The following is a 25,930-nucleotide window of genomic DNA, read 5'->3' as shown; positions in this document are numbered from 1 at the left end:
CACACAGACACCTAGGGTTAGGAATTATTCTTCTTTTAATTTCACATGGTTTAAAATACGATATGAAATAAGGCTACAGTATATAAAAACCTCTCCAGCAAAATGATGTGCCAGCATCAGCAATTAAAACAAAACCAATCCCCTCCTTCTCTAGGAATTCAATGGAGGAGGGATTTTATTTTTTTTTTTTTTTGAATCCTTTAAAAAAACCAAACAGGACCAGACACAACACACAGACACACACACACATCGCTACATCTCTAAGCTACCTCAGCTCAGGTTTTTTAAAAAAGCACCTGCTTTTTCCTTGTTTTTTTTATTTTTTTTTTAATCTCGCTTTTAAACTTTTTTTTCCCACTTTTAAAAAATATAAATTATATGAAAATACACGTTGGAAAATAGTCAAACAGCACAATATAACAATCTCTTTTTTTTTTTTTAACTTCTTCCAAGTTTATCAGCTTAAAAAAATGTGTAAAACCAAAAGAAAACAAAAAAGACTTCCTTATTTTTGGATTTTTTTGTTGGTTTTTTTTTTTTTCACTGAGGCAGTTAATTCCTGGAGATATTCCATTATAACATATATGTATACATAGATTTATCCTTTATTTAAACCTCTTTGGAATGTAGACAACAGCTCCTGGGTGTTACACAGACCCTACCAGGGAGCAGAGCACACCAAGGCATCCCAGCTTTCACAAGGAACCAGCAATTGAATCCTAAAACCTTGGAGAAAACCCCTCCAAAAACTCAAAACTCAGAAAGTGGAGATGTTTCCTGCAGCACCTGGATTTACTGCTGCTTTCTGGGACCATTTTTTGGAGGAGGTGTTGCTTTGGGAAGACAGGAGAAAGTGAAATTTTACATTACTCTTTATTTGTTGCCCTGTTCTGTTAATTCTCCCCCTGAAGGATCCCATCTGGATGGGCATGGTGGGAGTGTGGGAATGGCATGGATCTCCACTTGGACACACCTCAGAGTCCAAGGGTTACCACATGGAGATGGAGAGGGACTGGCAGCAGGAAAGTGCTTGTGGGTTTTGTCATTATTGGGGTGGGATTATCATTATTGGGTGGTTTTATCATTATTGGGGTTTTTGCCATTATTTTTGAGTTCTCAAATATCAGCTGTCAAGGCCCCCAAAGTTGTTTGCAAGGCTCAGGCTCTGCCAGAGGGGCCAAGGCAATACCAACCCACATGGAAACAGCAGAGAATGAGCAGGACACAGAAAATATCCCAAAATCTCACCCAAAGCACCTGAGACATTCCAAACCAAGACAAAATGACCCCGTTTCCAACAGTGTCTGCAAGGGGGAAATCCACTCCTGTGTGGAGGAAAAGCACAGGGGGAGTCCCAGCCCTGGCAGATCTCCATCATCCCTCTCAGATCCATCCTTCTGGGCCAGCAGATGGGAATTAACCAAATTTTCACGGACTTGAAGGAGTTCAGAGGGTTTGGGTTGAGCTTGTCCTGCTCAGCACAGCCCTCACCAAAGGCCAGCAGTGAAAACCAGAAGGAAAAAGGAACCAAAGCAAAAGAAACAAAAGAGAAATCTGCACATTTCCAGTGTATAAACAGCACCCATCTCTGGGATGGCCTCTAGAACAGGAATAAAGCAAAGGAAAATAGGAAATGATGGAGCTGATGTGTCTGGGACTGTTCACAGGCTGTGAGCTGGGAGGGCAAAGGACTGGAGAAATGATGGGGAAACTCCAGCCAGAGGCTTCTTCCAAAAATCCAGAGGTGCTTCCCCTGGCTCACCCTTCCCTACCTTTGACCACCTCCCCAAAATCACTGGGAGCACCCAGGCCCAGCTTGGAAACCTCTGAATAAGCACAGTGGGGGAGGGATTTAGCCTGGCAGGGGTGTGGGGCTGTAGCCAAACCTGCAATTCCTCCTCTTGGAGGGAAATTTTATCCCATTCCTTTTCTTTTTCAGCTGGAGCATCCAAGCAAAGCAGGAGGGATGTCCTGGGGCATGGCCCATGCCAGGGGCAGGAGCTGGGATGTCTGGGAGTCCCTTTCTAAGGCTGCAAGGGGCGTTGAAGTGACCCATGATGGGTCAGCTCAGGGCACTTTGCAGCAGCCCTGAACATCCCAAGCCCCTCTGGTTGCTGCTGGGATGCTCTTTGCCAGCTCCTCCCTGTGCCCTCACAGCTCTCCTGCTCCCTGTCCAGCTGCCCAGCTGTGGCTCAGGCTGGACCTGTCCCACAGCCTCACCTCTGGGGTCTCATCCGTGATATTCCACTGTTCCTTTCCTCCCTCCAGCTTGGCCAGGCTGCCTCCATCCTCCTCCTCCTCCTCCCTGCCTGCCCAAGGAGATGAGCCCGAGTTCCATTCTCAGTGGGCAGAGTCCCTTTCCTCCTTCGGGGCTCCCTTCACCTTCCTCCATCCCCTCTTCCCTCCTTTCCCTCCATCCCATCAGTCCTTCAGACAACCCACAGCACCTGAGTGTGACACCCTCCCTTCCTGGGCCCCCTCTGCTTCCACCCCCTGGCAGGAGCTCCCTCCTGGCCTCCCCATTTCCCTCCAACTCCACCTTTTGTGAGGACACAGCAATTCTGGGGCTGATTTTCCCTAAAATGCTCAGTTTTAGGATACAGAGGTGCTGGGTCCCCCCTGCTCCAGAGGCCAAGGAGAGCCCAGCACCTCTGGGCATCACTTTGGGGTTGGGCTCCCCTCCAGCTCTGCCCCTGTGAGGGGGAGGTTGTGCTTGTGCCTGAATATTCTGGGTATTTTACACAGATTCCTGTCCTGCCACCCTATCCTTTAGGATCAGGCAGGAATCCCTCCTCAGCCCCTATGGAAAGGCTCTGACCCCGACTCCCAGAGCTGTCCCAGTGCCTCTGGAATGAGCTCTGTGCCCCAAGACACTCAGAGAAGGGATTTTGGTAAAGTCCAAAATGCTGCCTTTAAATGCAAACACCAGGGGGATGAAAGATTCCCTTGGGAGGCCAAATCTGGGAGGGATCTGGCTTTGGGATTGTACTGGGATATGGAAACAGCCTCTGACCCTCCAGGTCCCACCATTGCCCCCAGGGTGGTGGGACCTTGTCCTCAGCCTGCCCAGAGCATCCCAGGGAGCACAGGGAGCAGCAGGAGTGACCCCTCCAGAGAGAACCAGCTGCAGGAAGGGTCTGGGAGCCAGAGGGAGCAGCTGCCCTGGCCTGGTCCCACAGCCACCCCTGGTGACACCAGTGCCACTGAGCCAGTGCTCCGTGCCACCCTCACCCTGACAGCCCAGGAGCCACAACGAGCCCATTTGCAGGGACAATTTCCTTTCTGCTGTGCCCACACATGGCCATAAAGACAGAGCTGCTTGAAACAGGAAGGAAAAAGCATTTCCCCTTGGGTTTTGAACTTTTTCCTGATTTTTCCCCTCAATTAACTTGCATATTTTCCATTTACCACATTGAAAACATGGGAATTTCTCTCCTTTCCCCCTCCCAAAAAAAAAAATGTCTGTAAGCACCAAAGTGTTCATTTAGCAAAAGAAGTGATTTGGAAAATGCCAAAAGACATTTTCCATGGAAATTCTGAGAGGATTTGTGCAGCCAGACATTAAAAAAAGCAAGGATTTCAACCAGCATTATCAGCACAGCGTGTGGGGCTGGAAACAGGAGTGGCACCCCCAGCCAGCATCAACAGGAGCCACTCTGGAGTTCATTTTCCTTCCCATCCCAGTCCCAGCATTTCAATTTCTCCAGTGGGGTCTACATAAACTAATTCCTCTTTTTCTCTTTTTCATCCCTGGGATAAAACTCTCTGCTGGCAGAACAGAAACAAACACACACAATATTGCAATACTGAGACCATCTTAGAGCTTAAGACTATTTAGAAAAAAAAAAAAATACTGGCACAAAATTTAATAAAATAAAACTTTAAAAAAAAATAAAAAAGTCTTGATCCCTCCTAGGAAAAATTCTCTCTTGTAGAAAAGAGGACAATGGACAGAAAGGTGATGGAACAAGAACAACAGTTCTTGGTCTTTTCCTATATTGCCCGTCCCCAAAGCAAGAATATTCACCCATTTTGGTTTTCCAAAAGAAAAAAAGTTTAAAATTCCTCAAATCCTCAGGAATATTGTCATTCCTGACCTGTCAGTTTGTGTATGAGCAACCAAAGGGATCCATTCCATTGCAATTTTTTTCTAAACAGCCAAGGGTGGGGAGGATTGTTGGTTTTTTTAAGTGAGCTACATTTTCCTGGCTTTCTCAAAACTCAGAATTTTCCCCCAGAAAAGCCTGTCTTGAAACTTTCAGGAAATCAACAAAAAGCCCATCCTTCCCTAAAGTTTTCCTCTTCCTCCCCCCTCTCCCCCGACATCCTCAAAGCCTCGAATCTGAGCGGCCCTCGGAAAAAAACGAGCAGAAGAACAGCGAAAATCAATAAAAAACAGAACCGCCAAACAAGTCCCACGGGCCGTCCCTGTGGGGACAGCGCCGTCCCCGTGTCCCTGTCACTCATCAGCGTCGGGTTTGACGTCGAGCATGGCGTGCAGCTCCTCGGGGGTGTAGCCCAGCAGGCTCTGCAGGTCGCACACGAAGCGGTACACGTAGCGCTTCCCCGCCGTCTTGTGGATGATGTTCTTGTCGTAGTAATAGCGCAGCCCGCGGCTCAGCTTCTCGTAGTTCATCTTGGGCTTGTTTTTCCTCTTGCCCCATCGCCGGGCCACCTGCAGGCAGCAGGGATGGGGAGGAAAGGTCAGCCTGGCTGTGGGGATGTTCCCTTCCCAGCAGGAAGGGGGAGGATTTTCACAGAATTCACAGGATTCCTCATCGTTAAGAATTGATGCTTGGGAAAACCAACCTCTGTGCAGTGGCAGAACATGGCAGAGCACCCCACGAGGATTTATCTGGGTAATTTCGTGTGCTACCTCAGATAGATCCTCGTATCCACCTCAGATATCCCAAGTCCTTCACCCCTTTCCCTAGGTTCCTCCTTTGCCTTCTTATAGGGGATAGAACATAAGTAAATAAAGGTAGTATAGAAAGTAATCTTACCCCCTAAAGAGTTGCAGCTGGGTTAATTATTAAGGATTAGGAGCAGGCCTGATGTTAACAGGCCACAGCTGTAGCCAATAAGAAGAGTGTTATAAAAGAATGGATTGGTTGGTTGAGGGGAACTGGAGTCAGTTGGGAACTGTGAGGACAAGGAAGAGTCAGTGCCTAGAGGAGTTGCCTCCAAGAAACATCAAGGAGGTACAAAACTCTGGCAATATGGAACCCTTGCAATGTAAAGACAATATAAACTCTTGCACTGTAATGACAACACCTTCTGCCAGTTCTAAACCAGATGACACCAACACCCAATGGCCCAGTGCCAGTCACTTCTGCACTTAGGCAGGCTCCAGTCACTCATGGAATTATTTAGGTTGGAAAAGGCCTCTAAGATCATGGAGTCCAACTTTTGCCCAGCACTGATCCACCTACCCAAGTGCCACATCCACAGAGCTTTTAAATCCCTCCAGGGTGGGGACCCCATGGGCAGCTATGCAAGGGCTGGACAGCCCTTTCCATGAAGAAATGTTCCCTAATATCCAACCTGAACCCCCCCCCAGTGCAACTTGAGGCCACTTCCTCTTGTTCTGTCACTGGTACTTGGCAGGAGAAACCAACCCCCAGCTTCCAGTCATGGCAAAGGACGAAGGTCCCACCTGCTCCCCAAAGCAGGGGACAGTCACCCTCACCTGTACCCAGCCTATCTGAAGAGCTTTGCCACTGCTCCTCTTCCTAAGGTGTTCCATTTACTTCCCACCAACTTTGGGCACAAACCCCTGCTTCCAAAGGGTGACTGCATCCTAATTTTCAACAAACTTTCAGTTGGACTCTGATTCCTTGGTTCTCCATGACATACCCAAGACCAGAACAAAGTGGCTGCCCAAAGGGAGGAGGAGAGGCTTATCCGCCCCAATATTTCTGAGGAATTGGGTTGTGCACTTAATTCCAGGGCACTTTACCTCATCTGGGTCTGAAAGTTTGAATTCCCAGCCATCGCCCGTCCAGCTGATGAAGGATTGACAGGACTTGTCAGTGAGCAGCTCCAGCAGGAATTGCCACAGCTGGATGGGTCCACTGCCTAGAAAGACAAAGGAAACATGGGATATTAATGTCAGGAAAAGCACAGTTTGTTCTATCACAGAGGGGAAAAATTCCCATACAAAAGGTGCTCACTGAGTAAAATAAAGCCTTCTCCTGTCAAAAAGAGCCACCAGCAGCCACAGGGCAGGAGCTGAGCTGAGAGTTAAACCCTGCAGGTAACAGAGCTTCCTATTTGCAGGAAGAGCTGAATATTCATGCCCTGGAATGCTTCACATGGAGTTACATAAATAGGATTATTTTTCTGGCACACAAACAGGAGGAGTCACTGCCCTGGCACGGCAGCAGCGCCAATCCCTGTGCCAAGGAGCTGCCGGGCACGGCTGAACTCTGGCAGACTCCGCTTCCCGGCCGTGACTCTGTGCTCTCTGCTGCTGATCCAGATAAAGGGACCCAGGTACAGAATTCCTTGGCCTCTTTCCAGGGCGTGTTGCTGCAGGAATGGGCTCTGCAGGCTCGTGGGGAGGGCGGGGGCACACAGAGCTCCCCAGCCCAGGATGTCCTCATTGGCACAGAGAACCCACACGGAACCTCCCTGCGGCTGCTGCTCCCCTGGCCCTGCTGGAGAGGCACGAGGTGATGCAGAGCATCCCATGCATGGGCATTCCACCTCTCCTTCCACACCTGGTCTCCACCTCCCCTCCAATCTCCCCCTTGGGCCATCACCAATTTGTCCCAGCGCCCCCAGTGAGAGCTTGTGGTGAGGTTTCACTGGAGTCAGGGAGAAGTTTTGAAATATTTACCACTCCCTTGGGCTTGTGTCCCAATCCAGGGTAGAGGAGAAGCCCTGGAGCTAAAGTCTCTGTGATGAGCAACCTCCATATGTGGCCACACCCCAAGAATTGCACTTTGCTGTGGGTAAGGTGTTTTGGGGAGACCCTGCCATGTTTTAAACCCAGCTTGGAATAGATAATTAATTATGACAATAATTATAACAAGACAGCCAGAGGAGAGAGGAAATTATTTATCCCACAGGGAGTTGCACAGGCTGGATTAGCTGGGGTAATCCCAGTGCTGACAGCACTGAGCAAAGCTTCAAGCAGGGAAAAAATGAGTTATGGGCTCAGAAAAAGGGATGGAGCCCAGCCTGTTTCCAGGAATGACAATGGATGCTGTCTGAGCTGTGGCTGTGGGATAACCCATGGAGGGAAGGGAGGGCTCCCCTTCCCCACAAAGTTTGAAATTACTCCAAAGCTGCTGGGGAGGAGGAAATGAGGGAGCTGGCTCCAGGACATGGGAATGGCCGTGCCCCATCCAGCCCTTCCCAAATTGTTTCCCTCCTGTTATCCCTGTGGAACCTCTCCAGGGCATTGTCAGCGCCAGCCCTGGGGTTATCACAGCCCGAGGCAGGGCAGGGCAGGGCAGGGCAGGGCAGGGCAGGGAGCTCATCCTGCTGGAAAGGAGAAGGGACTCGGTGGGGAAAGGCTCCAGCCTGCTGCTCCCTGGAGCTTGCCAAGGTGTTGACTCCACAGCCACGCTCCCCAGCAGGGATGGAGCTGGATTAACCATGCCAAAATGAGGGAGGAAATGCAGATGACACCTTTGCCTCTCATTGAAAGGGAGGAGTGAAAAGCCTAGCCTGAAGTGCCACCACATCTCCAGGCCTAGTCCTATTTATAGCAGTGAGCTCCAAATGCAGAGAAAACACTGGGAAAAGGCTTTAGTGACTGCCTGAGGTCCTCCACAGGTGAACTCCCAAGGGGATGAGTTCTCTTGGCCCATCTGGCCTCACACCAACTCCCCACACACAGCCAGGAAGCGTCCAACACCCAAACTGAGTTAACAGAGACACAGCCCAAGTGTCCAAGGCCAGGTCCATCCCCTCCCATTGATTTCTCTCCTGCCCAGCTGAACAATAAGGATTTTTAGTTGATTCCTTCCCCAGAATAAGAGGGATGGAAATTTATCACCTGGGTGCCAGGTTCTTGGGTGAGGAACTGCCCTCAAAACACCCCTGGCCCATCCTGGCCCTGCAGGATCTTTGGAGGCTCCAGCCAATGGCCAGTGCCATTCCTGTTTGGCTGCCAGCTGGCAGAAGAGGTGCTGGGAAACCCAGGAATTCCTGCCCTCTCTGCAGCAAGCAAGGTAGGGCTCCTGCCACCGCCCCCAGTGCCACCCTGCTGGGTATTTTGGGATTTCCAAGGAAGTGCTGTCATCCCTGGAACAGGGATTCCCAAGGTCTATTCTGAGCTGCCTGCAGGACACGCGTAAAGCCCCAGATTCCTCTCCTGGACAGGCAATTATGTGAGGAATGTGTTTGTGCCGGGCTCCAGGCATGTCCCAGGCCTGCAAACACCCCCTCCCTGCCCGAGGGGGAGGCAGTGGAGCCTGGCAGATGTGGCACTGCTCGAGATGGCAGCGAGGTGGCAGGAGCCAAACCCAGCACATGCCCAGGCCTGTGCCCCAGTCAGCCCTGGCAGGGAGGAGACAGAGCAGGGAGCAGAGCTGGAGGTCAGGGCATCGCCTGCTGCAGCTGTAATTAGTGCTGGGAGGGGGGCTCCACAAATGAGCCACTCTGCAGCCAGCAGGAGCAGGGAATATCTTCCCATAGGGTCTCAAGGTGGCTCATGCAGCAATGGCACTCCCCTCAATGTCACAGGGCAAGCTCCAGGCTTGTCCCTGCACCCAAACCTCCTCATCCACAGGAGCTGGGAGCAGTGCCCATTTTCCATCCCTTGTGCTCCAACCCTTCCCCTCACCCCAGCCAGGGCTGGAAATCCCCATCAGGATGCCAGGTTGGGATCACTCCATGGGATCCCATGGGCTGGGATCACTCCACACAACCAGGCTGTCCCAAGGCCAGTGGGTGCCTGTCACCCCAGGATCTGCTGCCTTGGTTATCCCAAAACAACGCCCTGCTCCCACAGTCTGGATTGGGGTGCAGCTCCAAGCATGAGTGGATGGGCACAAGGCAGCTTTTATGGCACTGCTCCCTCCACACACGTCCAGGGGCTTCCCAGAGCAGACCCAGCTCTGGCTGGGGGCTGGGGGCAGCCCCTGCTCCACAAAAGACAAGGGGAGGACTCAGAGGGGTGGGGGTGTCCTCCCACCCCACCACGACCTCCTGCACCCTCGAGGCTGCTAAAAATAGCACCCACAATGGGGGCCCTGTCTGGCCTTGGTGGCACTGAACAGCAGCACTGTCACACCACAGGAATTCTGCGGCATCAGGGGGAAAATATTCCCTGGGCTGGGTGTCAGTGGGACTGTGGGAACTGGGAAACGCTGCCCGAGTGGGGCTTCCTCAGCACCAGGCCCTGGGGGTGTCCCAGAGCCAAGGCTTTGGTGCCACACCATCCCTGAGCCACCCTCCATGGCAAGACAGGTCCCCACCTCCTTCCCAGCCACGGGGACACCAGACTGTCCCAGGTGGGGCCGTTCCAGTGGCACACTGATGGTGGCACCGCCCGGCTGGGGCAGACAGGGAGGGCACAACCCCAGCCCTGCCATCTCTCTCGGCACGGTTTTACACACCCACCCCTCCCAACGGCCTCTGTTTTGTTTCCCTTGGTTCAAACAAGACAAGAAGACAAAAAAAACCCACCTACCAACCCCCAGCGAGGCACCTTTGCCTGGCGCTCTGCGGTTTGTGGTTCCAGCCCCACAAAACAAGCAGCCCTGGCAACGGCTCCAAAACAGCCCCTGCCCCATCACCTGCCAGCCTGCCCACCCCCTGGATGGCACCATGGTCCCCAAATACCCCAGAAAGCTGGTCCCTATCACTCCCTTGTCAGAGCAGCTCCCACAGCTCCTGCCCAGGCTGGTGCAGGCAGCAGTCACTGCACTGGAGGAGCTTGGATGGAGCATCTCCAAAGAACAGCTGTGAAAAAGCAGGAGAGGACCCAGGAAGCCCTTCCTCCTTCCTTAGGGAGCAGCATGGCCATGACTGCAGGCAGGAGAGCAGCCAGGGCTGTCCAGGCCAGAGCTGCTCCCCTGGGCAGCCCCTCTGCTCTCAGAATGGGGCGTTGAGAGGACTGATCTCATAGAATGTCACGAGTGGGAAGAGACCACACAGATCAACCCCAGCTCCTGGCCCTGCATGGGACAGCCCCAAGAGTCCCACCCTGTCCCTGAACTCAAGGCTGACTCCAGGGGCACCTGGCAGAGCTCCAGGGGCTTTGTGAGCTCCACATGCCCCTGACAGTGTCCTGGGCACTGGGTGTCTGCAGGAGACCCAGGCAGAGCTGCTGCCCCCAGCACCCCTGAGCTGTGCCACGCTTGGGCAGCAGCGCGTGGGGCTGGGTCTGCTCTCATTTGCATGGCTGGCAGCTGGGGCAGGAGCCACTGAACCGCCCTGGTGCCACCCTGCAGTCCCCACCCTGGGGAGGCCACAAGGGCACAGAGCCCATCGGGCCCTGCCTGAGGCAGGAGGGGACAGGAGTGCTGGGTGGTCACCCTGAAGGCACCTGTGAGGGCAGGACATGAAGGACATGAACCAAGAGGAGCAGGACATGAAGGACAAGAGCCAGGAGGAGCAGGACATGAAGGACAGGAGGCAGGAGGAGCAGGACATGAAGGACAGGAGGCAGGAGGGGCAGGACATGAAGGACAGGAGCCAGGAGAAGCAGGACATGAAGGACAGGAGCCAGGAGGAGCAGGACATGAAGGACAGGAGGCAGGAGGAGCAGGACATGAAGGACAGGAGCCAGGAGGAGCAGGGTGACCCCATCCCCTGCACCCCAGCAGGGCCAGAGGAGCTGTTGTGCTGCTGGGCACAGGAGGGGGTGCCTGCATTCCCGAGCCCCTGTGCCCTGCTGTGCCCACATGGACTCTGTGCCCCAGCAGGGCGGGCAGGGAAGGAGCTGGAGCCCAGGAGTGCTGCAGCACAGGCTGCGGAAGGGGAGGCAGGGACAGGCAGGGCACTGGAGTGAGGCAGGAGAGGGGACAGGGAGGCAGCTGCTGGCAGAGCATTGGGTGCTGTGGTCACAGCACAGGGGGGATCTCGCCTGTGGAGGCTGCAGAGCAGCAGCACAGCACAGGGGAGGGGCAGCAGCACCTGAGCTGGCCTGGAAGGGACCCACTTTCCTGGCACCACCTCGGCTTTCTTGCAAAACAGCAGCTGTGCTCTCAGTGCTGGCACAGATAACATCGCTCACCAACAAGCCGGGGAGGCTCAGGCCCTGCTCACAGCAGCTCACACTCTGCAGGGCTGGGGCACAGCTGGGCACAGCCCTGTGGGTGCTGCCAGCCAGGCTCAGCAAGGCCTGGCCTGGGCAGGTCCAGCTGTCCAGCTCAGCAGAGAGCTGGGCTGGGACAACATCTGCGAGGGAGGCAGCTCCTGCAGGGCTCCTCAATTCCCACTGCCCAGCAGGACCACAGGGATGCTCTGAGAGGGACACTCAGGGCATGGGTGACAGCAGCTGGAGGGGCATTAACTCTTGGAGTGCTGGGACTGGCTTTAAAGGATCAGCCCCTCCCTGACCAGCCCAGAGCAGAGGACAGGAGCAGCAGCCATACAACCCCAGCCTGCATCTGTGGGTTCAGGGCTTGCTGTGCACTCAGCTCAGCTCGCCCATCCCTCTCCCCTCCCCTCTGGAACACGAGGGATGGCCCTGCTGGGTGCTCAGTGATGTGGAGCAGCAGTTCTGGGCCGCGGCCGCACTGACACCGTGCATGGAAAGCCCCGGGTGTCAGTCCTGCCCACCACAGAGCAAACAAACCCCTCAGCTTGGCTGCCAAACCACACAGCTGCTCGAGGGAACCCAAACCCAGCTCAGTGCTGAATGGCCACAGTGAAGCAGCAAGGTCTGAGCCTCCTGTGGCCCTGCAGGGAGCAGCAGCACGGGCTGCAAACACCAGCCCAGGGCACAAAGACGCAGCTGAGCTTATCCACCTGGTGCAGGGCTCCTGCAGGATGCTGGTGGCCATGGGAATCACCAGAGGCTGCAGGATCCAGCTGTGGCACAGCCCCAGGCATGTGGAGGCAGAGCTGAGCTCACTTTTGCCCAGCTGGGCTCAGACACTGATCTCTGCCCACTCACACCAAACTTGGCTCTGCTGCTGAACCACAGAACTCAGACTGAGCTCAGCTGAGCCAGAGTGAGGTTTAGCAGTGAACACATCCCAGGCCACCCCTTGCCTGGATTTCATTGTTGCACTCTGTGTCATGGCAAAGAAAATAAAATCTGGCTTAATGTAGAATCTCAGGATCAGAGAACCTCCTGAGCTGGGAGAGACCACCAGCACCATCCAGTCCACCCCTGTCCCTGCCCAGACCCCAAACAATCCCACCCTGTCCATCCCTGGCAGCGCTGCCCAAACCCTCCTGGAGCTCTGGCAGCCTCGGGGCCGTGCCCATCCCTGGGCAGCCTGGGCAGTGCCAGCACCCTCTGGGGGCAGAACCTTTCCCTGATCTCAGCCTGCCCTGCCCTGGTCCAGCCCCAGCTGTGCCCTCAGGTAAAATCCAAGCTGTCCAAGCTCCAAACCCAGGTGTCCAGGGCTGGCCCTCCCTGCAGCAATGGAAACTGAAGTTCACCAACTCCTGAGCAATTACATTTCTCCTCCGAAAAAAAGATAAGAAAATTGCATCAACCTCTCCATGAGCAACCATGGCAACTTGTTAAAATAGGTCAAGATGTGGGGGCAGATAAGGCAGCTCTGAAAGGCCGCTCAGAGCTGGGTGAAGAACACATCAAACGCAACAGAGCTTCCGTCAAAATGCACCTTCTCACCCCACAGGCGCCTCTGGGGCAGATAGCATCAGAGATCTGCTGGGGCCACCTCCCTGGGCACACAGAAACAGCCTGCCAACACAGCCTGAACAAGTGTTGGGTCCTTAAAGCCAGGACAGAGAGCTCTGGGGATGAGGGATGTGATGTGCTCCTCATCCTGCAGGGCCAGCACGAGCAGGGGGCTGGGGCTGTAGCTGGGGCAGGGGCTGGGTGTGTCCCCAGGGGGAAATGGAACCCCAGGGTCTCAGTGTTGGGGCTCCTGGGCTGGCAGAGCCCTGCTCTGCTCTTTGGGAGGTTCCACCTCCTCAGCAGACTCTGAGTTCCTCTGCTCTGGCTGCCAGACAGCACTTCCTCCCCTGAGTAAAGTAAGAGTAAAGCATAGCAATGCACAAAGAGACCTGAGCCCTGCCTCAGTCACCACCCTGAGCTCTGCCCAAGTCCCCACTCAGCTCCTCCTAAATCCCCACTCTGAGCCCTGCCTGAGTCCCCACTCTGAGCCCTGCTCAAATCCCCACCCTGAGCTCTGCCTCAGTCCCAACTATGAGCTCTCCCTGAGTCCCCACTCTGGGCTCAGCTGGCCCAGGCCAGACCTCCAGCCCCTCTCAGGGCAGCCTGAGCAGGGTTTTCCTCACTGACAGACCCAGAGAGTGGGGAGTGCCCATTTCTCCTTCAGTTTGAAACCCAGCATGTTGTACCCGCTCTCCCCAGGCTCTGCTCTCACAGTGACCCAGCTGTGGCTCCCTTTGCTTGGAAAACCCAGAGCTGAAGGTCTGGGAGCTTTAAAATGGCTCAGAGGGCATCTCTGGAGTCACTGCCTGCCAGGATCACCCATCCAGGGCCCTTTCCCAATGGCAAAAGCTGGCTCTGCTGGCCTGAGCCCTGCCTGAATATTGCTCAGCAGCCTTTGGAGCAGGCAAACAGCTCCAGCTCGAGCATTTCCCAGTGATTCCAGATTTTCCTCCCCACATTTAAAGCCTGTCAAGTGAAGCAATGCAAAAATAAATAAAGAAATCAGGCCTTCCCACTTATTGATTCTACCAAAGTGCCTGGGCCAAGGGATTCTCTTCCCAGCTCCAAGAGGGGTTGGAAATGAGGTGAGGGAAAATGCTACACAGAGGAAAGTGTTTGGAATTGTGCTCTGGCATTGCATGAACCCAAGTCTCCCCTTCCTGAAGGCACAGCTCCAAGGACAGCCTTTGGGGTGCTAAAATTCCTTGGAAAAACACAGGGCCCAGCCACTGACTTCAGCTCCTCGCCTCTCTCCAGGGGTGGCTCTTCTGCACTCTGTTCCATGAGCAACAGCAAACGTGGAGGGAAATATCCAGCTTGGAAAAGAATGTTCCTGATTTTGCCAGCACCTCAGTGCCTCAGTTTCCCCAGCTGTTCAAACTCATCCCCAAAGCACCTCCAGGTGCCACAGGGAAAGGCATTGCCAGGAGAAAATAGGAGTAAAAATAGGAATGAAAAGAGCAATTTGTGCTCAGTGGTCTCTTTTCTCAGGATCATGGATTTCCATGGCACAGCAGAGAATGAGCCCCAGGGCACAGTTCCTGCTCTCCCTCCCCATCCCATTCAGGAATGCAGAACACTCATATTTGGTAGAGTCTCATTCAGCAGGCAGGGCTGAGCTCTCTTTCTAACTAAAGCTATAGCAACAAACCACTTCCTTTTTTACACTCCTAAAATGATCTGCCCACCTTTCCTCCCCTGCAGCTCTCCCACCCCCAGGCTCGGTGTCAACCCCGCGCGTGGGAGGCACGCGGGGACAGCCGCACCCAGGAGCTGCTCTGAACCTGGCCACGATCTTTATCACCACCAACTCTTTCCACCAGCTGCTCCCAGCTGGGCCAGGACACATCTGAAGGTGCAGAGCCAGGGGAACTGGCAGGAGGCTGCCCCAGAGCTTTCCTCAGAGCACAGGGAAAAGCCATGGGACACAAGGGCTGGAAAGGATGAGCTCAGCTTTAGCTGGAAGTCCCATCCCACCAAGTTCCTCTCCTTGGAGATGCCAGATTGCTGAAGGGCTGTCATAAAGAGCCAGAGTTTCCATGGCCTATCACCTTCTCATCTCTCCCAGCCCAGGGAATGGAAAATGTTTGGGATGGCTCTGGCAGTGCCCCATCCCTGCCTCACACCAAGGTACAGCAGAGCCTCTGTGCCAGAGGGAGAGGAACCATCCCCACACACAGAGCAGTGCTGGAGCTGCAGCTGAGCCTGCTCCTGCCCCAGGGGGAAAGCACACCCAAGAGCCCACCAGTCACCAGCACAGGGCTGCAGGCTCTGTTCAGGGACCAAACCAGCCCCAGCTCCTCCACAGCCAGCCAGGGGCAAAGGGAGAACAGGGCATTGAGTGCCCTGTGCCCAGCCAGGTGCCACATCCCCCATGAGCTGTGGGATGGATGGGAAAGAGATGCAGACACCCCAAAACCCTCCCTGCACCAGCCACCCCGAGCTGGGGCAGCCCAGAGTGCCCCAAGACCGTGCCCCTGGGCACAGGGAGGTGCTGCCCCAGGGGCTGGGGGCACACGGGGGTCCCTGCCCTACCTGTGTAGCCAGCCAGGGCAGCAGCAGGGATGACAGGCTTGTCCTTGTTCATGTCGGCCCGGTCCCGCACATAGTCCTTGAAGGTGCCCTTGGGCTTGTGGCTGGGCAGGGTGGCAGGGTAGTCCTCAGAGTCGAAGCTGTCGTAGGAGGGGACGCGCTGCAGGCTCTGGAAGGAGGACTGGCTGCTCCAGGACTGCGTCAGGCGGTCACAGCTGTCGTAGCTCTCTATGCTCTCGAAGGAGTCCTGGCCCCCCAGCTTACCTGGGGGAGGCACAGCAGGTGAGACAGGCCTGGCCAGTATAGGGTACCTCACCTGGCAGCACAGAGTGCTTCACCTTGCCAGTATAGGGTACCTCACCTGGCAGCACAGAGTGCTTCACCTGGCCAGTATAGGGTACCTCACCTGGCAGCACAGAGTGCTTCACCTTGCCAGTATAGGGTACCTCACCTGGCCAGCACAGAGTGCTTCACCTGGCCAGTATAGGGTGCTTCACCTGGCCAGTATAGGGTACCTCACCTGGCCAGCACAGAGTGCTTCACCTGGCCAGTATAGGGCCAGTATAGGGTACCTCACCTGGCCAGCACAGAGTGCTTCATCTGTGCACTATGCAGGCACAGAGCAACTGATGCTGTTCCTTTCCATCCCATCTCCAAAGTGAGCACAGCCCAGAGCTGCAATATTTTCACCTTTGCCATCCAGAGCAGGGCTGAGCCCTGGAAAACTTCAGGCAGAGAGAGACAGGGGAAAACCCAAATCTGGCCTCTCTACCCAAGACTGGGTCCTGGGGCTGGCTGGAAATGGTCCCTCACTTCCAAAATTTCCCTCACTCCAATTTCAGAGATAAAATTCACTTTAGATACTCAAGGCTGAGCTCAGGAGCCTAAACATGGGCACTCCAGGGCCTCTTCATTCAGAGGGTGCTGAGGCCCTGGCACAGGGTGCTCAGAGCAGCTGTGGCTGCCCCTGGATCCCTGGCAGTGCCCAAGGCCAGGGACAGGGCTGGGAGCAGTCTGGGACAGTGGAAGGTGTCCCTGCCATGGCAGGGGTAGAACCAACTTTAAGGTCCCTCCCAAGTCAAACCTTTCCATGATTCTCTGATTTCTGTGATTCTCTTGCTGCTGAGGGATATTGGAGGTCTCCAATAAATCCCCACTACATCTGCCAGCCCAATTCAAACACTGCTCAGGCACACCCAGCTTCTGGAATTTGGATGTTTCTCCCCAGATTACACAGCAGCCTTTTGCTGCCATCTGTTCCAGCCAGCCCCAAATCCCCAGCCAGCAGCAGGTTTGCTGCAGGAGCAGAGCCAATGGCTGAGAGCTCCAACAGCTTTTTCCAGTTCTAGTAAGGTGAGCACAGCTGGTTTGTGTCAAAGTCGCTCTCTGGGGTATTTTTAGTCAAAGCCAGAACATGAGAGGCCAGATCCTCAGCAGTGCTGATTTACACCCCCCAGAGCCAGCCCTGTACTGAAACAGAGCTGAAAAAGGCCCCAAAGAACAAACTAAAATTGCAGCCTCTGATCTCCCCACTCTACTGATTGCTCAACATCTTCCCTGACAAGCTAACAGGATCATTCAAGTTCACTAATTTCCCAAACCCAGCTAAAAACAGCTGCTGGGATTGTGCAAGAGCTCCTGGAGAAATTTCCATTGGCAGAGCTACCCACAGCCTGGGCCCAGAGAGCAAATCCCAGCGGACAGGGAACGTGGAAGGGCGCTGGCACATGCCCCCAAATATTTGTTGTGTTGTAGTTTGAAGAGCACTTGCTGTGAAAAGACTCAACTACTGCAGGGCCTGCCCTGATTGCTGGCCTGGAGTCACTGGGAGCTGGGATCCATTGGCTTCACTCTGCTGGGACAGCCCTGTTCCAAACTCTTTTCTATTTGCTTTTTGTTTTTTGAGGATTTTCACGCTTCAATCCTTCTCTGAATCCTGCTAAGGAGAACACAACGCTGCTCTGTGTGTGTACATTAATTGCCATAACCAATTCCCTGAGCAGTCCTGCAGCACAGGCTCATTTAGAAAAGGAACTAAAACCTGACAGAGATGTGATTTGTGTCAATCCATTGAAAATTCACCTAAATTCCACCTAGCTGGAACAATCACGCCCTGCACTTACTCAGGACCAGCTTAAATGAGTTTGGCAGCTCCACTTCTCAACCAGCTGCCCTCACTGACAGAGCAGAGAGAAACAACCCCCATGGGACCCCAAAACTTCCTCCTAAAGGCCCCACAGAAGGCCTGGAAAAGGCCCCACAGTGTCTGGAAAACCTTCACCCTGAGGTGATGCTGAAGGGCTTGACTTTGTGTCAGACTAACCTTGTAAGACAGTGCAGGGTAAAGAGGGACATAAATATAAATTAACTGGGCTCTGCTTTATATTAAGGCTTTCCCCCAGCCCTGGGAGTATTTGTGTCCCCCAAAGGCCCTTCCATGGCTGAAATGCAGCACTGGTGTGAGCACAGCCTCTTGCAACCACTGTTCAAGTCTTTGCTAACAGCAGCAGCCAGGGCTCTCTGTTCCCTCCCCCAAAACCATTTTTAGGTTTGAGAACAGCTCGAGGTTCAGTTGCAAAAGCCTTCCTGAACCATTGCACTGTGAGAATGATGAAATCACCTGTGTGAAAGAAAAGGTCAAGAAAAGGCAAAGACATTGCTGAAATTCAGGCAGAAAAACAACTCCGAAAAGAGAAGTTTCCCCAAAATTAAAACCCTGCTGCCCTTCTGGCTCGAGTCACCTCTCTCAGAAGGAGAGGCACAAATAACAAGTTCCCTGTAATTGGCTCTTCCAGCCTGGAAAAGAGTGAGGAACTTCAAATGAGCTGCACGTGCCTGGAAAGCAGCTCTGGCCTTGCTGGGAGGGCAGCTCATCCTCAGCTGTCTGGATAAAGGGGTTTAACTGCTGCACATCAAACCTGGCTCACAGCACCACGTCCCTCTAATGAGTTCTGGGGCTGAGGACACCTGGATTCCATTTTAGGGGATGGCAGGCAGGTCACAGCTCTTCCCTGTGCCCCAGGTTCCCTACCTGGAATCTGGAGATAATGATCCCACTTGTGAGGGGCTTTGAGCTCCATGGATTCAGCTTTTTGCTTTGAAGGAGGCAGAGCCCCATCCCCAGCCTGGCATCACTGATGTGATCACAAAGCAATCAGACACGTGGGCCCCACATGTTCCCAGCCTCACAGCATTAACTGGGAGGGAGTTTGGGCTCAGATCCTCCAAAGCGTTCAGGTGTTCAAATCCCACCACCTCAAACAGCAATCACGTCCCTGTAACTCTTTGGGGGGCAGCATTTGGGGGTCCTTGGCTCTGCTGCTGCCCCAGCCCCTGACACCTGCACCTCCTAACCAAGCTCAGGAATTGGCTGCAGCAGAGTATTTCAAACAAGCAGCCATCAAATCCTGGACATAATGCTCAAAGAGTTTGGATCATAGAGTGCAAAACCTTCAGAGCCTTCAACAGCAATCCCCACTTGTGAAGAATTTGTGGGGCTTTGCCTGGGCTCCTAAAAATGGGATTTCTACCAGCACCCAGCAGTTTGTCCTCCCTGATAACATGAAAGCTCAGTTCTATTTCTCTCAGGTTGGACATCCAAAGCAGAGCACCAGAAACGTGCCCTTTCTGCAGAGGATGTAAAACAGGCAGCAGAGGAGAGGAAAGAAAGACCTTCCTCGAGGTTTCCCTGGGGAGGGAGAAGGGCAGGGAGGGCTCAGAGCCACCAGGGAAGCCAGCAGTGCTGGAGAGGGCTGTGTCAGCACTGCTCAGCTCCCTCGGTGCTCCCAGGGCCATTCCCTGGGGAGGGAGGTGAGAACAGCAGGAACCCAAGCCAGCCCCTGTCACACAATCCCCTTTTCTAGAACTTTCATTGTTCTATTGCTCCAAAGTATCTAGTCTTATTTACAATCTATCCTTTAAAACTCTTTTTCTAGCTCCATTTTATAGGAGTGTGCCCTTTGTTGACAGAGTGACAAAACCATCCTTTGTCCCCTCCAAAAGGAAAGAAGCCCAGAAGTTTCTCTCCTGGATTAGGTGAGGCCATGGGGACTTCACCTCAAACTCAAGGATGGCCAATTGGACAGGAGCCAAAAAGTTCTTCCTGGGCAATTAACTAGAAAAAGGAGTGAACAAAGAAACTAATGGCTTTTGGGAGGTGTTTTACCAGGAGCAAGAACATCTAGCACCTGACTTGGTTTTCCTCTGTTTGTTATTTTGCCTTTTATTAAACCTTTTTGTTTCCAACACCACAACAGAAGCCATCCTGCTGATTTTTATGCCTCCAAAGGTAGCTGAGCTATCTTGGGTGTGATATAGACCTCTAAGAACTTATTAGACCTGGCTCAAAGAAGTTACTACATCACAGTTTCTCTCTCAACAATATCGGTCCTGTTCCACAGCATTTTTAACTCAGCATTTCTCATCTCCCGGTTTCCCTACAAACACATCCTGTGTAAACCTTCTGTAAAGCCCTGAAAACCCTCTCCAAGTTGATTTCCCAGTTTGATCCCAGCCTTACCTCGGCTGGCACGGCCCATGCACATGTTGTCTGGGGTCACCACCTCCTGCTTGATGGAGAAGAAGTCGTTGTGCAGCGGGTCCTGGGCGGGCTCGCGCAGCAGCACCGAGGGGTACTCGCTCTCGTACTTGAGGGACAGCAGCTCCTCCGAGCTGATGGGGTGCAGGGTCTGGTAGGACTCGGTGATGAAGCTGGGCTCCGAGAACTCGGAGGGGGGCACGCACTGCGCGTGCTCGATGCCATAACCTGGGGACACAGCAGGGTCAGAGCCCGCCCAAAGCAGCCCTGAGGGCACAGAGCATCCCACAGCCCTCCCTTGGGCACTGCTTTGGGCCCCAGAGCAGCCCACAGCCCCTCCCTGCTTGGGATGAGGGCTCAGAGCATCCCAAACCCCCTCAGTGCTTTGGGTGAGGGCTCCAGACATCCCACACCCCCTCCCTTGGGCACTGCTTTGGGCTCCAGACAACCCACAGCATCTCGATTGGTCACTGCTTGGGGTGAGGGCCCCAGACAACCCACACCCCTCCCCTGGGCACTGCTTTGTGCCCCAGAGCATCCCACACCCCCTCTCATAATGCTTTGGGTAAGGGCTCCAGAAGCTACAGACATGGGGTCTGAAAATGTGGCAATTTGGCAAAATTAGACACTCCAGACCATCCTTAATGTGCTTTGCACCAAACTCCTGCCAGGACAGCTGCCAGAAGGAAAAAGCTGGAAAATTCTGGGGAGTGGATTTTAATCCCTTGTGCAGACACTCCTCCCCATGCCAGAGCCTGGAATCCCAATCCACAGAATCCCCAGACTGTCCTCAATGTGCTTTGCACCAAACTCCTGCCAACGCAGGTGCCACAAGGAAAAAGCTGGAAAATCCTGGGGAGTGGAGTCTCAGCAAAGGAGTAACAGGGTAAAAATGTTTCATTGCTGATTGGGAAAGGTGAGTCCTTGCACAGGAAGGACTCATGCCAGAGCCTGGAATCCCAATCCACAGAATCATTGAATCCCAGAATCCCAGAAGGTTTTGGATTAGAAGGGAGCTTAAAGCTTATCCCATTCCACCCCTGCCATGGCAGGGACACCTCCCACTGTCCCAGGTTGCTCCAAGCCTTGTCCAGCCTGGCCTGGGACAATTCCAGGGATGGAGAGTCCACAACATCTCTGGGCACCCTGTACCAGGGCCTCCCCACCCTCACAGTGAAGGATTTCTCCCTCACACCTCATCCAAATCTCTCCTCCTCAGGTCAGTTGGGCTTTTTGCTGGCTCATGAAATATCTCCCAGATTTCCAATGCCCTTGAAGAACATCTCCAAAGCAATGGCAATGGGAAGTGCAGGAGTGCAGGTGGAGACTCATCCCTTTCCTTGCTAGGCTCCTCCCTGGCAATCCAGAGTTCAGCCTTTCCCCCATTCTCTCCCTTTTTTAACAGACTTTTTACAATTCCCAATACTCAGGTGTGCTGAGGCTGCTTTTAAAATCTGCTGAGTTACAGCTTCAAACAAACAGTGCTTGAAGAAATCAGATGCTGGCACACAAGGCAGCCACCAAAAAGTCCAGGAGGCTTCCAAACCACCCCTAAACCCTTGGAAACACAAGATCCCCTTTGCAGGGTGCAGTCCTGTTGTGGTGAGGACAAACCTCTGCTCAAAGGTGCCTCCAGGCATGGTGCTGGTGATAATTGACACTGCTAATTGAGACTTACTAATGAAGTAGTCTGAGGTGTAGCGGGACTCGGGGTACGTGGTGTTCACTCCGTTGGCTGGGTACGGTTTCGCCTCCTCTGCAAAGAGGAAAGGAAGGAAATGTCACCAGTGGAAGGCACACGGAGCTGTGCAACACTTGCTGTGACACACAGAGCCCTGAACTTCCCAAAATCTCCCCCCCAGGTCAAACTGGGACGTTCTGAGCAACAGAAATGGATCCAGAGCTGAAATCCCACAGGAACCTGGGGCACGTGGGGCCCTTTGGGAATTCCTGCTGAGCTTAAACAAAACCAGCCCAACCCAAACAGCAACAACGCCCTCAGCCAGGGCCCCAGGAGGCTCTGAGCTCCCAGCTGCAGCATTTCCTTGCTTGCCTCAGGCTTTGTCACCTCTCCTTCTCCTGGGGGTTGCTGAGCACACTTCCATGTGTGAGCTCCTGGAAAAACTCCCCACACAAGGACAGTTGTTTTCCTGGAAGAGCCTTATTTTTAGACCAGCAGTAGGTGTGTATGAGGGAGTGAGTGACCCATCCCAAAGCCAGCTCCTCCAACCCCAAATCCATGTGCATTCCCAGCCTGTGCAGCACCTGATGCTGGCAGAACATTCCATGTCCCAAACGGCTTTGTCCCACTCCTGACACAGACTCCTCCATGTATATATGGTCAAAATGCCAAATTTCAGCTTTCCATAGGCATAACTCACTGGGACAGAGCATGGAGCATGTCAAAGCATGGATTCCCTGCTTCCTGTGGCTTTTTCCAAGCACTTCGCTCCTCCTGGGCTGTGCTGGATTTGCTTTCCCATGTAAAAGCCACCCTGCCACTACTCTGGGCAGTTTTTCCATGAACACCTGACTCATTCCAGCGTGGCATGCTGAGCAGGGACATTGGGATGGGAATTTTCTTTCCTTTAACCAAAGCAAGGGCAGCTCTGGGCTGGATTTGTTCTGCCCCGGCTCTGGAGAGGCGAGCACAGATAACGCACGTTCCCTGTGAGGAGCCTAAATTTGGCCCTCTCCCCTGGGGACTGCAGGCTGGAAAATATTCCCTAACAAAAGGAGGGGTTGTGCAAACACAGAGGGCTAATGAGAAATGCTCTGTTCCTCTCTCCACAGTGTCTGCCAAGGGGCAGGGGGTGACCACAGAGCAGGGGAGAACCTTCGGCTGAGCTCAGAGTCAAGTGCAGGGCACTGCTGACTGCTGGTAACTGAGGAGGTTATTTTAGGAAGAATTATGGAAAAGTGAGCCTGAAAATACCCAAATCCATGCAGGGAAAAGGCACCCATGTGCTGTTTTTAAAGCCTGAGCAGGCTGTGGTAGGTGAGTCAGGCAGTGCTCACAGGGGACAGCGGGGTCACAGCCTGTCCCAGCACAACCCCGGGCCAGCAGAACAGGTAAAGCCAGGCATTTCGGGGTTAACAACCACTCCCAGCACCAACACCCCCAGTGATGATGGTGGGGAGGATGGAGAGACAAGCTGGAGCCCTGGCTGAGCCTGGAGACTCCTGGATCTCTTCCCATGCCACATCCAGGTGCAGAGGGAGAGCCCCAGCTCCTCCTGTGTGGGCAGAGACATGGACAGGGACAGGGACAGGGACAGGGACAGGGACAGGGACAGGGACAGGGACAGGGACAGGGACAGGGACAGGGACAGCTCTGTTCTGTCTGTACAGCTCTAGCCCAGCTCTGGTCAGGGCTGGAATGAGCCCCAGCACCTACAGGGAACAGAAACCAGTCCTGGGGGGAGTCTGGTTATTTTTGGGAGCTCTTTGTCACCCACAAATACCTCACTGGAAATGTGCTCAGAGCCCACCAGAGGAGCAAGGGCCCTGCTTGTGCCAGAGTGACAAAGTCACCAGTGAAACCCAACAGGCAATGGAGATTTCTGGGTTCCTGGGGCAATACCAACAGTGTGAAGACACAGAAATTCAGCTTTATTCACTTTCAGCCTTTCAGAAGAAGAGTTGCAGCAGGCACAAAGATTTTTTAGCTTCTTTAAAAAAACTCCTCTCTGTCCCAGGCCTTTGTACCACCAGTATCTGAATAGCCACGTGTGTCAGTGCTGTCTGAAACTATGGTTCCCCTGCCAATTCAATGTCTGAATACCCATGTGTGTCAGTGCTGTCTGAAGTTATGATTCCCCTCTGCCATAAATGTACAGCATCAAGTCCATCTCTGTGTGAGGAATCTGCAGGAAGGAGGTGCAAACCCAGCCCTGGTGCCTCAATCAGCACCTCCAGCACATCCCACCCTCTCCAGTGGGCACAGTCCAAAAAATCACAGAATTACAGAATCCTAGGAGGGTTGGGTTGGAAAGGACCTTGAAGACCTCCCAAACATGGGCAGGGACAGCAGAGAAGAAGGGCTGTGGGAAGGTGCAAGCAATGGCTCAATGCAAGGAGAAATTGGGCTGACACAAGGTTTGGCTTTGTTTGGTTAAACTGCTCAGTGTTGATCCAAGCACTCCATGAAAAATATGCAAAACAAAAGGGACAGAGCAGATTTAGAGCCCAAGAGCAGGAAAACAGCCAGGCCTGCCCAGAGCCCAGGAAGGGCCATGTTTACCTTCTGCAAACCACAGGTAGCAGTAAAATTAGTAATGGGCAATTAACATCCATTTGTCAATGGTTTCCTGGAAGGAATAACTGTGCTCCCCCTCCCCTTCCTGCCACCAGGGTCAGTGGGACAGCACAGGGGACGTTCCAGGAAAGCAGAGCTCTGCAGAGAAGAGAGCTGGAAAAAGAGCCCAGGTGTGCTGCAGCTCCTGCTTGTGGCTCAGGTTGAGGTGCTCAGCTCCTCACCTGCTCCTCAGAAACCATCCCAGTGCTCCTGGGCATCCAGACATGGAAAATCAACACCCTAAATCAAAGTGTGTGTCCCCAGTCACTGAAAGTTAATGCCCTTGGATGCTGTCATGCAGGGAATGGCACAAATGGCTTCTCCTCCCAGAAATGCTGGTTTTAGGGACATGGAACACCCTTTTTTGGGACAGGGAACAAAGCAAAGCAGCTTCCAATCGCCACTGGGAAATTGGGCAGGATTTTGGCTGTATTCCTGTACCCAGTTCCAGTGGAGGAAATAGTAAAATTCACAACAGGAGCTGAACAGGCTGAGGAAAAATGCTTTGGAAAATCCCACCATGGATTCCAGGCAGGCACAGTGTCCCTGCCCACTGAGGATCCCTGCCAAGCAGCTGGCACAAACACTCTGCCTCTTTGAGGCACTGCCAGGATTCGCCTTGCCCGCTGCCGTTGGGATGCCCATTTGGAATCCTGCTGAAAAGCTGGGCTTTGGAAGATGTTTTTCCTGGGATTAAAGCTCAAGGTGAACATCTCCTGGTCTGTGGAAAGCCCCAGAACCAGGCTGGCAGGGATGCTGTGAATTGTTCACCCCAGGACTGACCTTTCTGCAGGATCTCCAGATGTTCCCAAAGGATGTCTCCCACAAAGTCAGGCGCCAGCTCCAGGAAGCACTCCTTGCCCAGGGCACAGAGGGCAGCTCCATTCATGCAGAACTTCTGGAAATCCACCTCCTTCAGGCTGAACTCGTTCACTGCCCACATCACCCAGTCCCGCACGTGCGTCTCCGTCCACTGCTGCGGGTCTGCAGAGGGATCCAGCCGTGAGCACCCTCAGGCAGTGCTCCCAGGACAGCAGGACACAGACAGTGCTGTGGCTGCCCTGCACTGCCACAGCCTCACCCCTGGCAGCCCACTGGCACCAGGGTGTGAGGAACACCATGCCCAGTCTGGATCAGCCTTAATGTGGACACGTTTCATCCAAGGAACAAGCTTTGGATTTGTTTGGGACTTCTAAAAGTCCCATCACTTCTTTGACCCCCTCCTCCCACCCATTTCTCCAATTTTCTTGGTTTCTCCCACCAGCCTCTGTCAAAGAGTTCATCTGCTTCTCTATTTAGTGGAGAAGACTTGTCCACATTTTTCCAAGAAGCTTCAGGTGGTATTTGAAAGGCAACACCACCTGAGGAAAACCAGCAGGGGAGATGGCAGACAGGGAATTCTGGGCAGCCTGGAAGGAGGACACAACCCCTGTGGGTACTGTGGTTGTTCATGGGAAGCCAAGTCTTACCTTTGGGAATTCCCAGCCGTTGCTGCTCCTTGGCAAAGCCGCTGAACGTGGCTTTCAGTGCCTGGGACATCATTTCTTTGCTACTGGGCGTTAATAAAGGCACATCTGCACATTCCATGTCTGAAAGAGGCAGGAGAAAAACACAGCCATGAGGACATGGGGCTGGGAAAGACGTCAAGGAATGCCAGCCAGGTGTACATGGTGTACCTACACTTCTGGAATGTGCTATTGGATGATGACATCAAGGCCTTTCCAGATATCAGCCTGCTGGGCTTCAGCATTCCAGGTGTGTCTGGAGCTTGGGAAATGGTTCAGCA

General features: G+C 53.6%; 1 protein-coding gene across 1 annotated transcript in view; it reads right to left on the bottom strand.

Moving 5' to 3' along the window:
• Positions 1-505: 505 nt before the first annotated feature.
• The window catches only part of ETS1 (ETS proto-oncogene 1, transcription factor), a 49,380-nt gene continuing 23,955 nt past the window's right edge, over positions 506-25,930 (bottom strand). The window contains exons 2-8 of the mRNA XM_058818972.1: positions 25,614-25,733; positions 24,928-25,128; positions 21,526-21,603; positions 19,830-20,075; positions 15,314-15,574; positions 5,960-6,078; positions 506-4,675 (exon numbers count right to left, since the gene is read on the bottom strand). Coding sequence (XP_058674955.1) covers positions 4,460-4,675; positions 5,960-6,078; positions 15,314-15,574; positions 19,830-20,075; positions 21,526-21,603; positions 24,928-25,128; positions 25,614-25,733 — 1,241 coding nt within the window. The 3' untranslated portion in view covers positions 506-4,459. The remainder of the gene's footprint in view (positions 4,676-5,959; positions 6,079-15,313; positions 15,575-19,829; positions 20,076-21,525; positions 21,604-24,927; positions 25,129-25,613; positions 25,734-25,930) is intronic.

Source organism: Ammospiza caudacuta, chromosome 23 (genome assembly GCF_027887145.1).
Source record: "Ammospiza caudacuta isolate bAmmCau1 chromosome 23, bAmmCau1.pri, whole genome shotgun sequence".
Taxonomy (NCBI): domain Eukaryota; kingdom Metazoa; phylum Chordata; class Aves; order Passeriformes; family Passerellidae; genus Ammospiza; species Ammospiza caudacuta.
The sequence above is the reverse complement of the archived record's forward strand: the minus strand, read 5'-3'. Positions and strand labels throughout refer to the sequence as shown.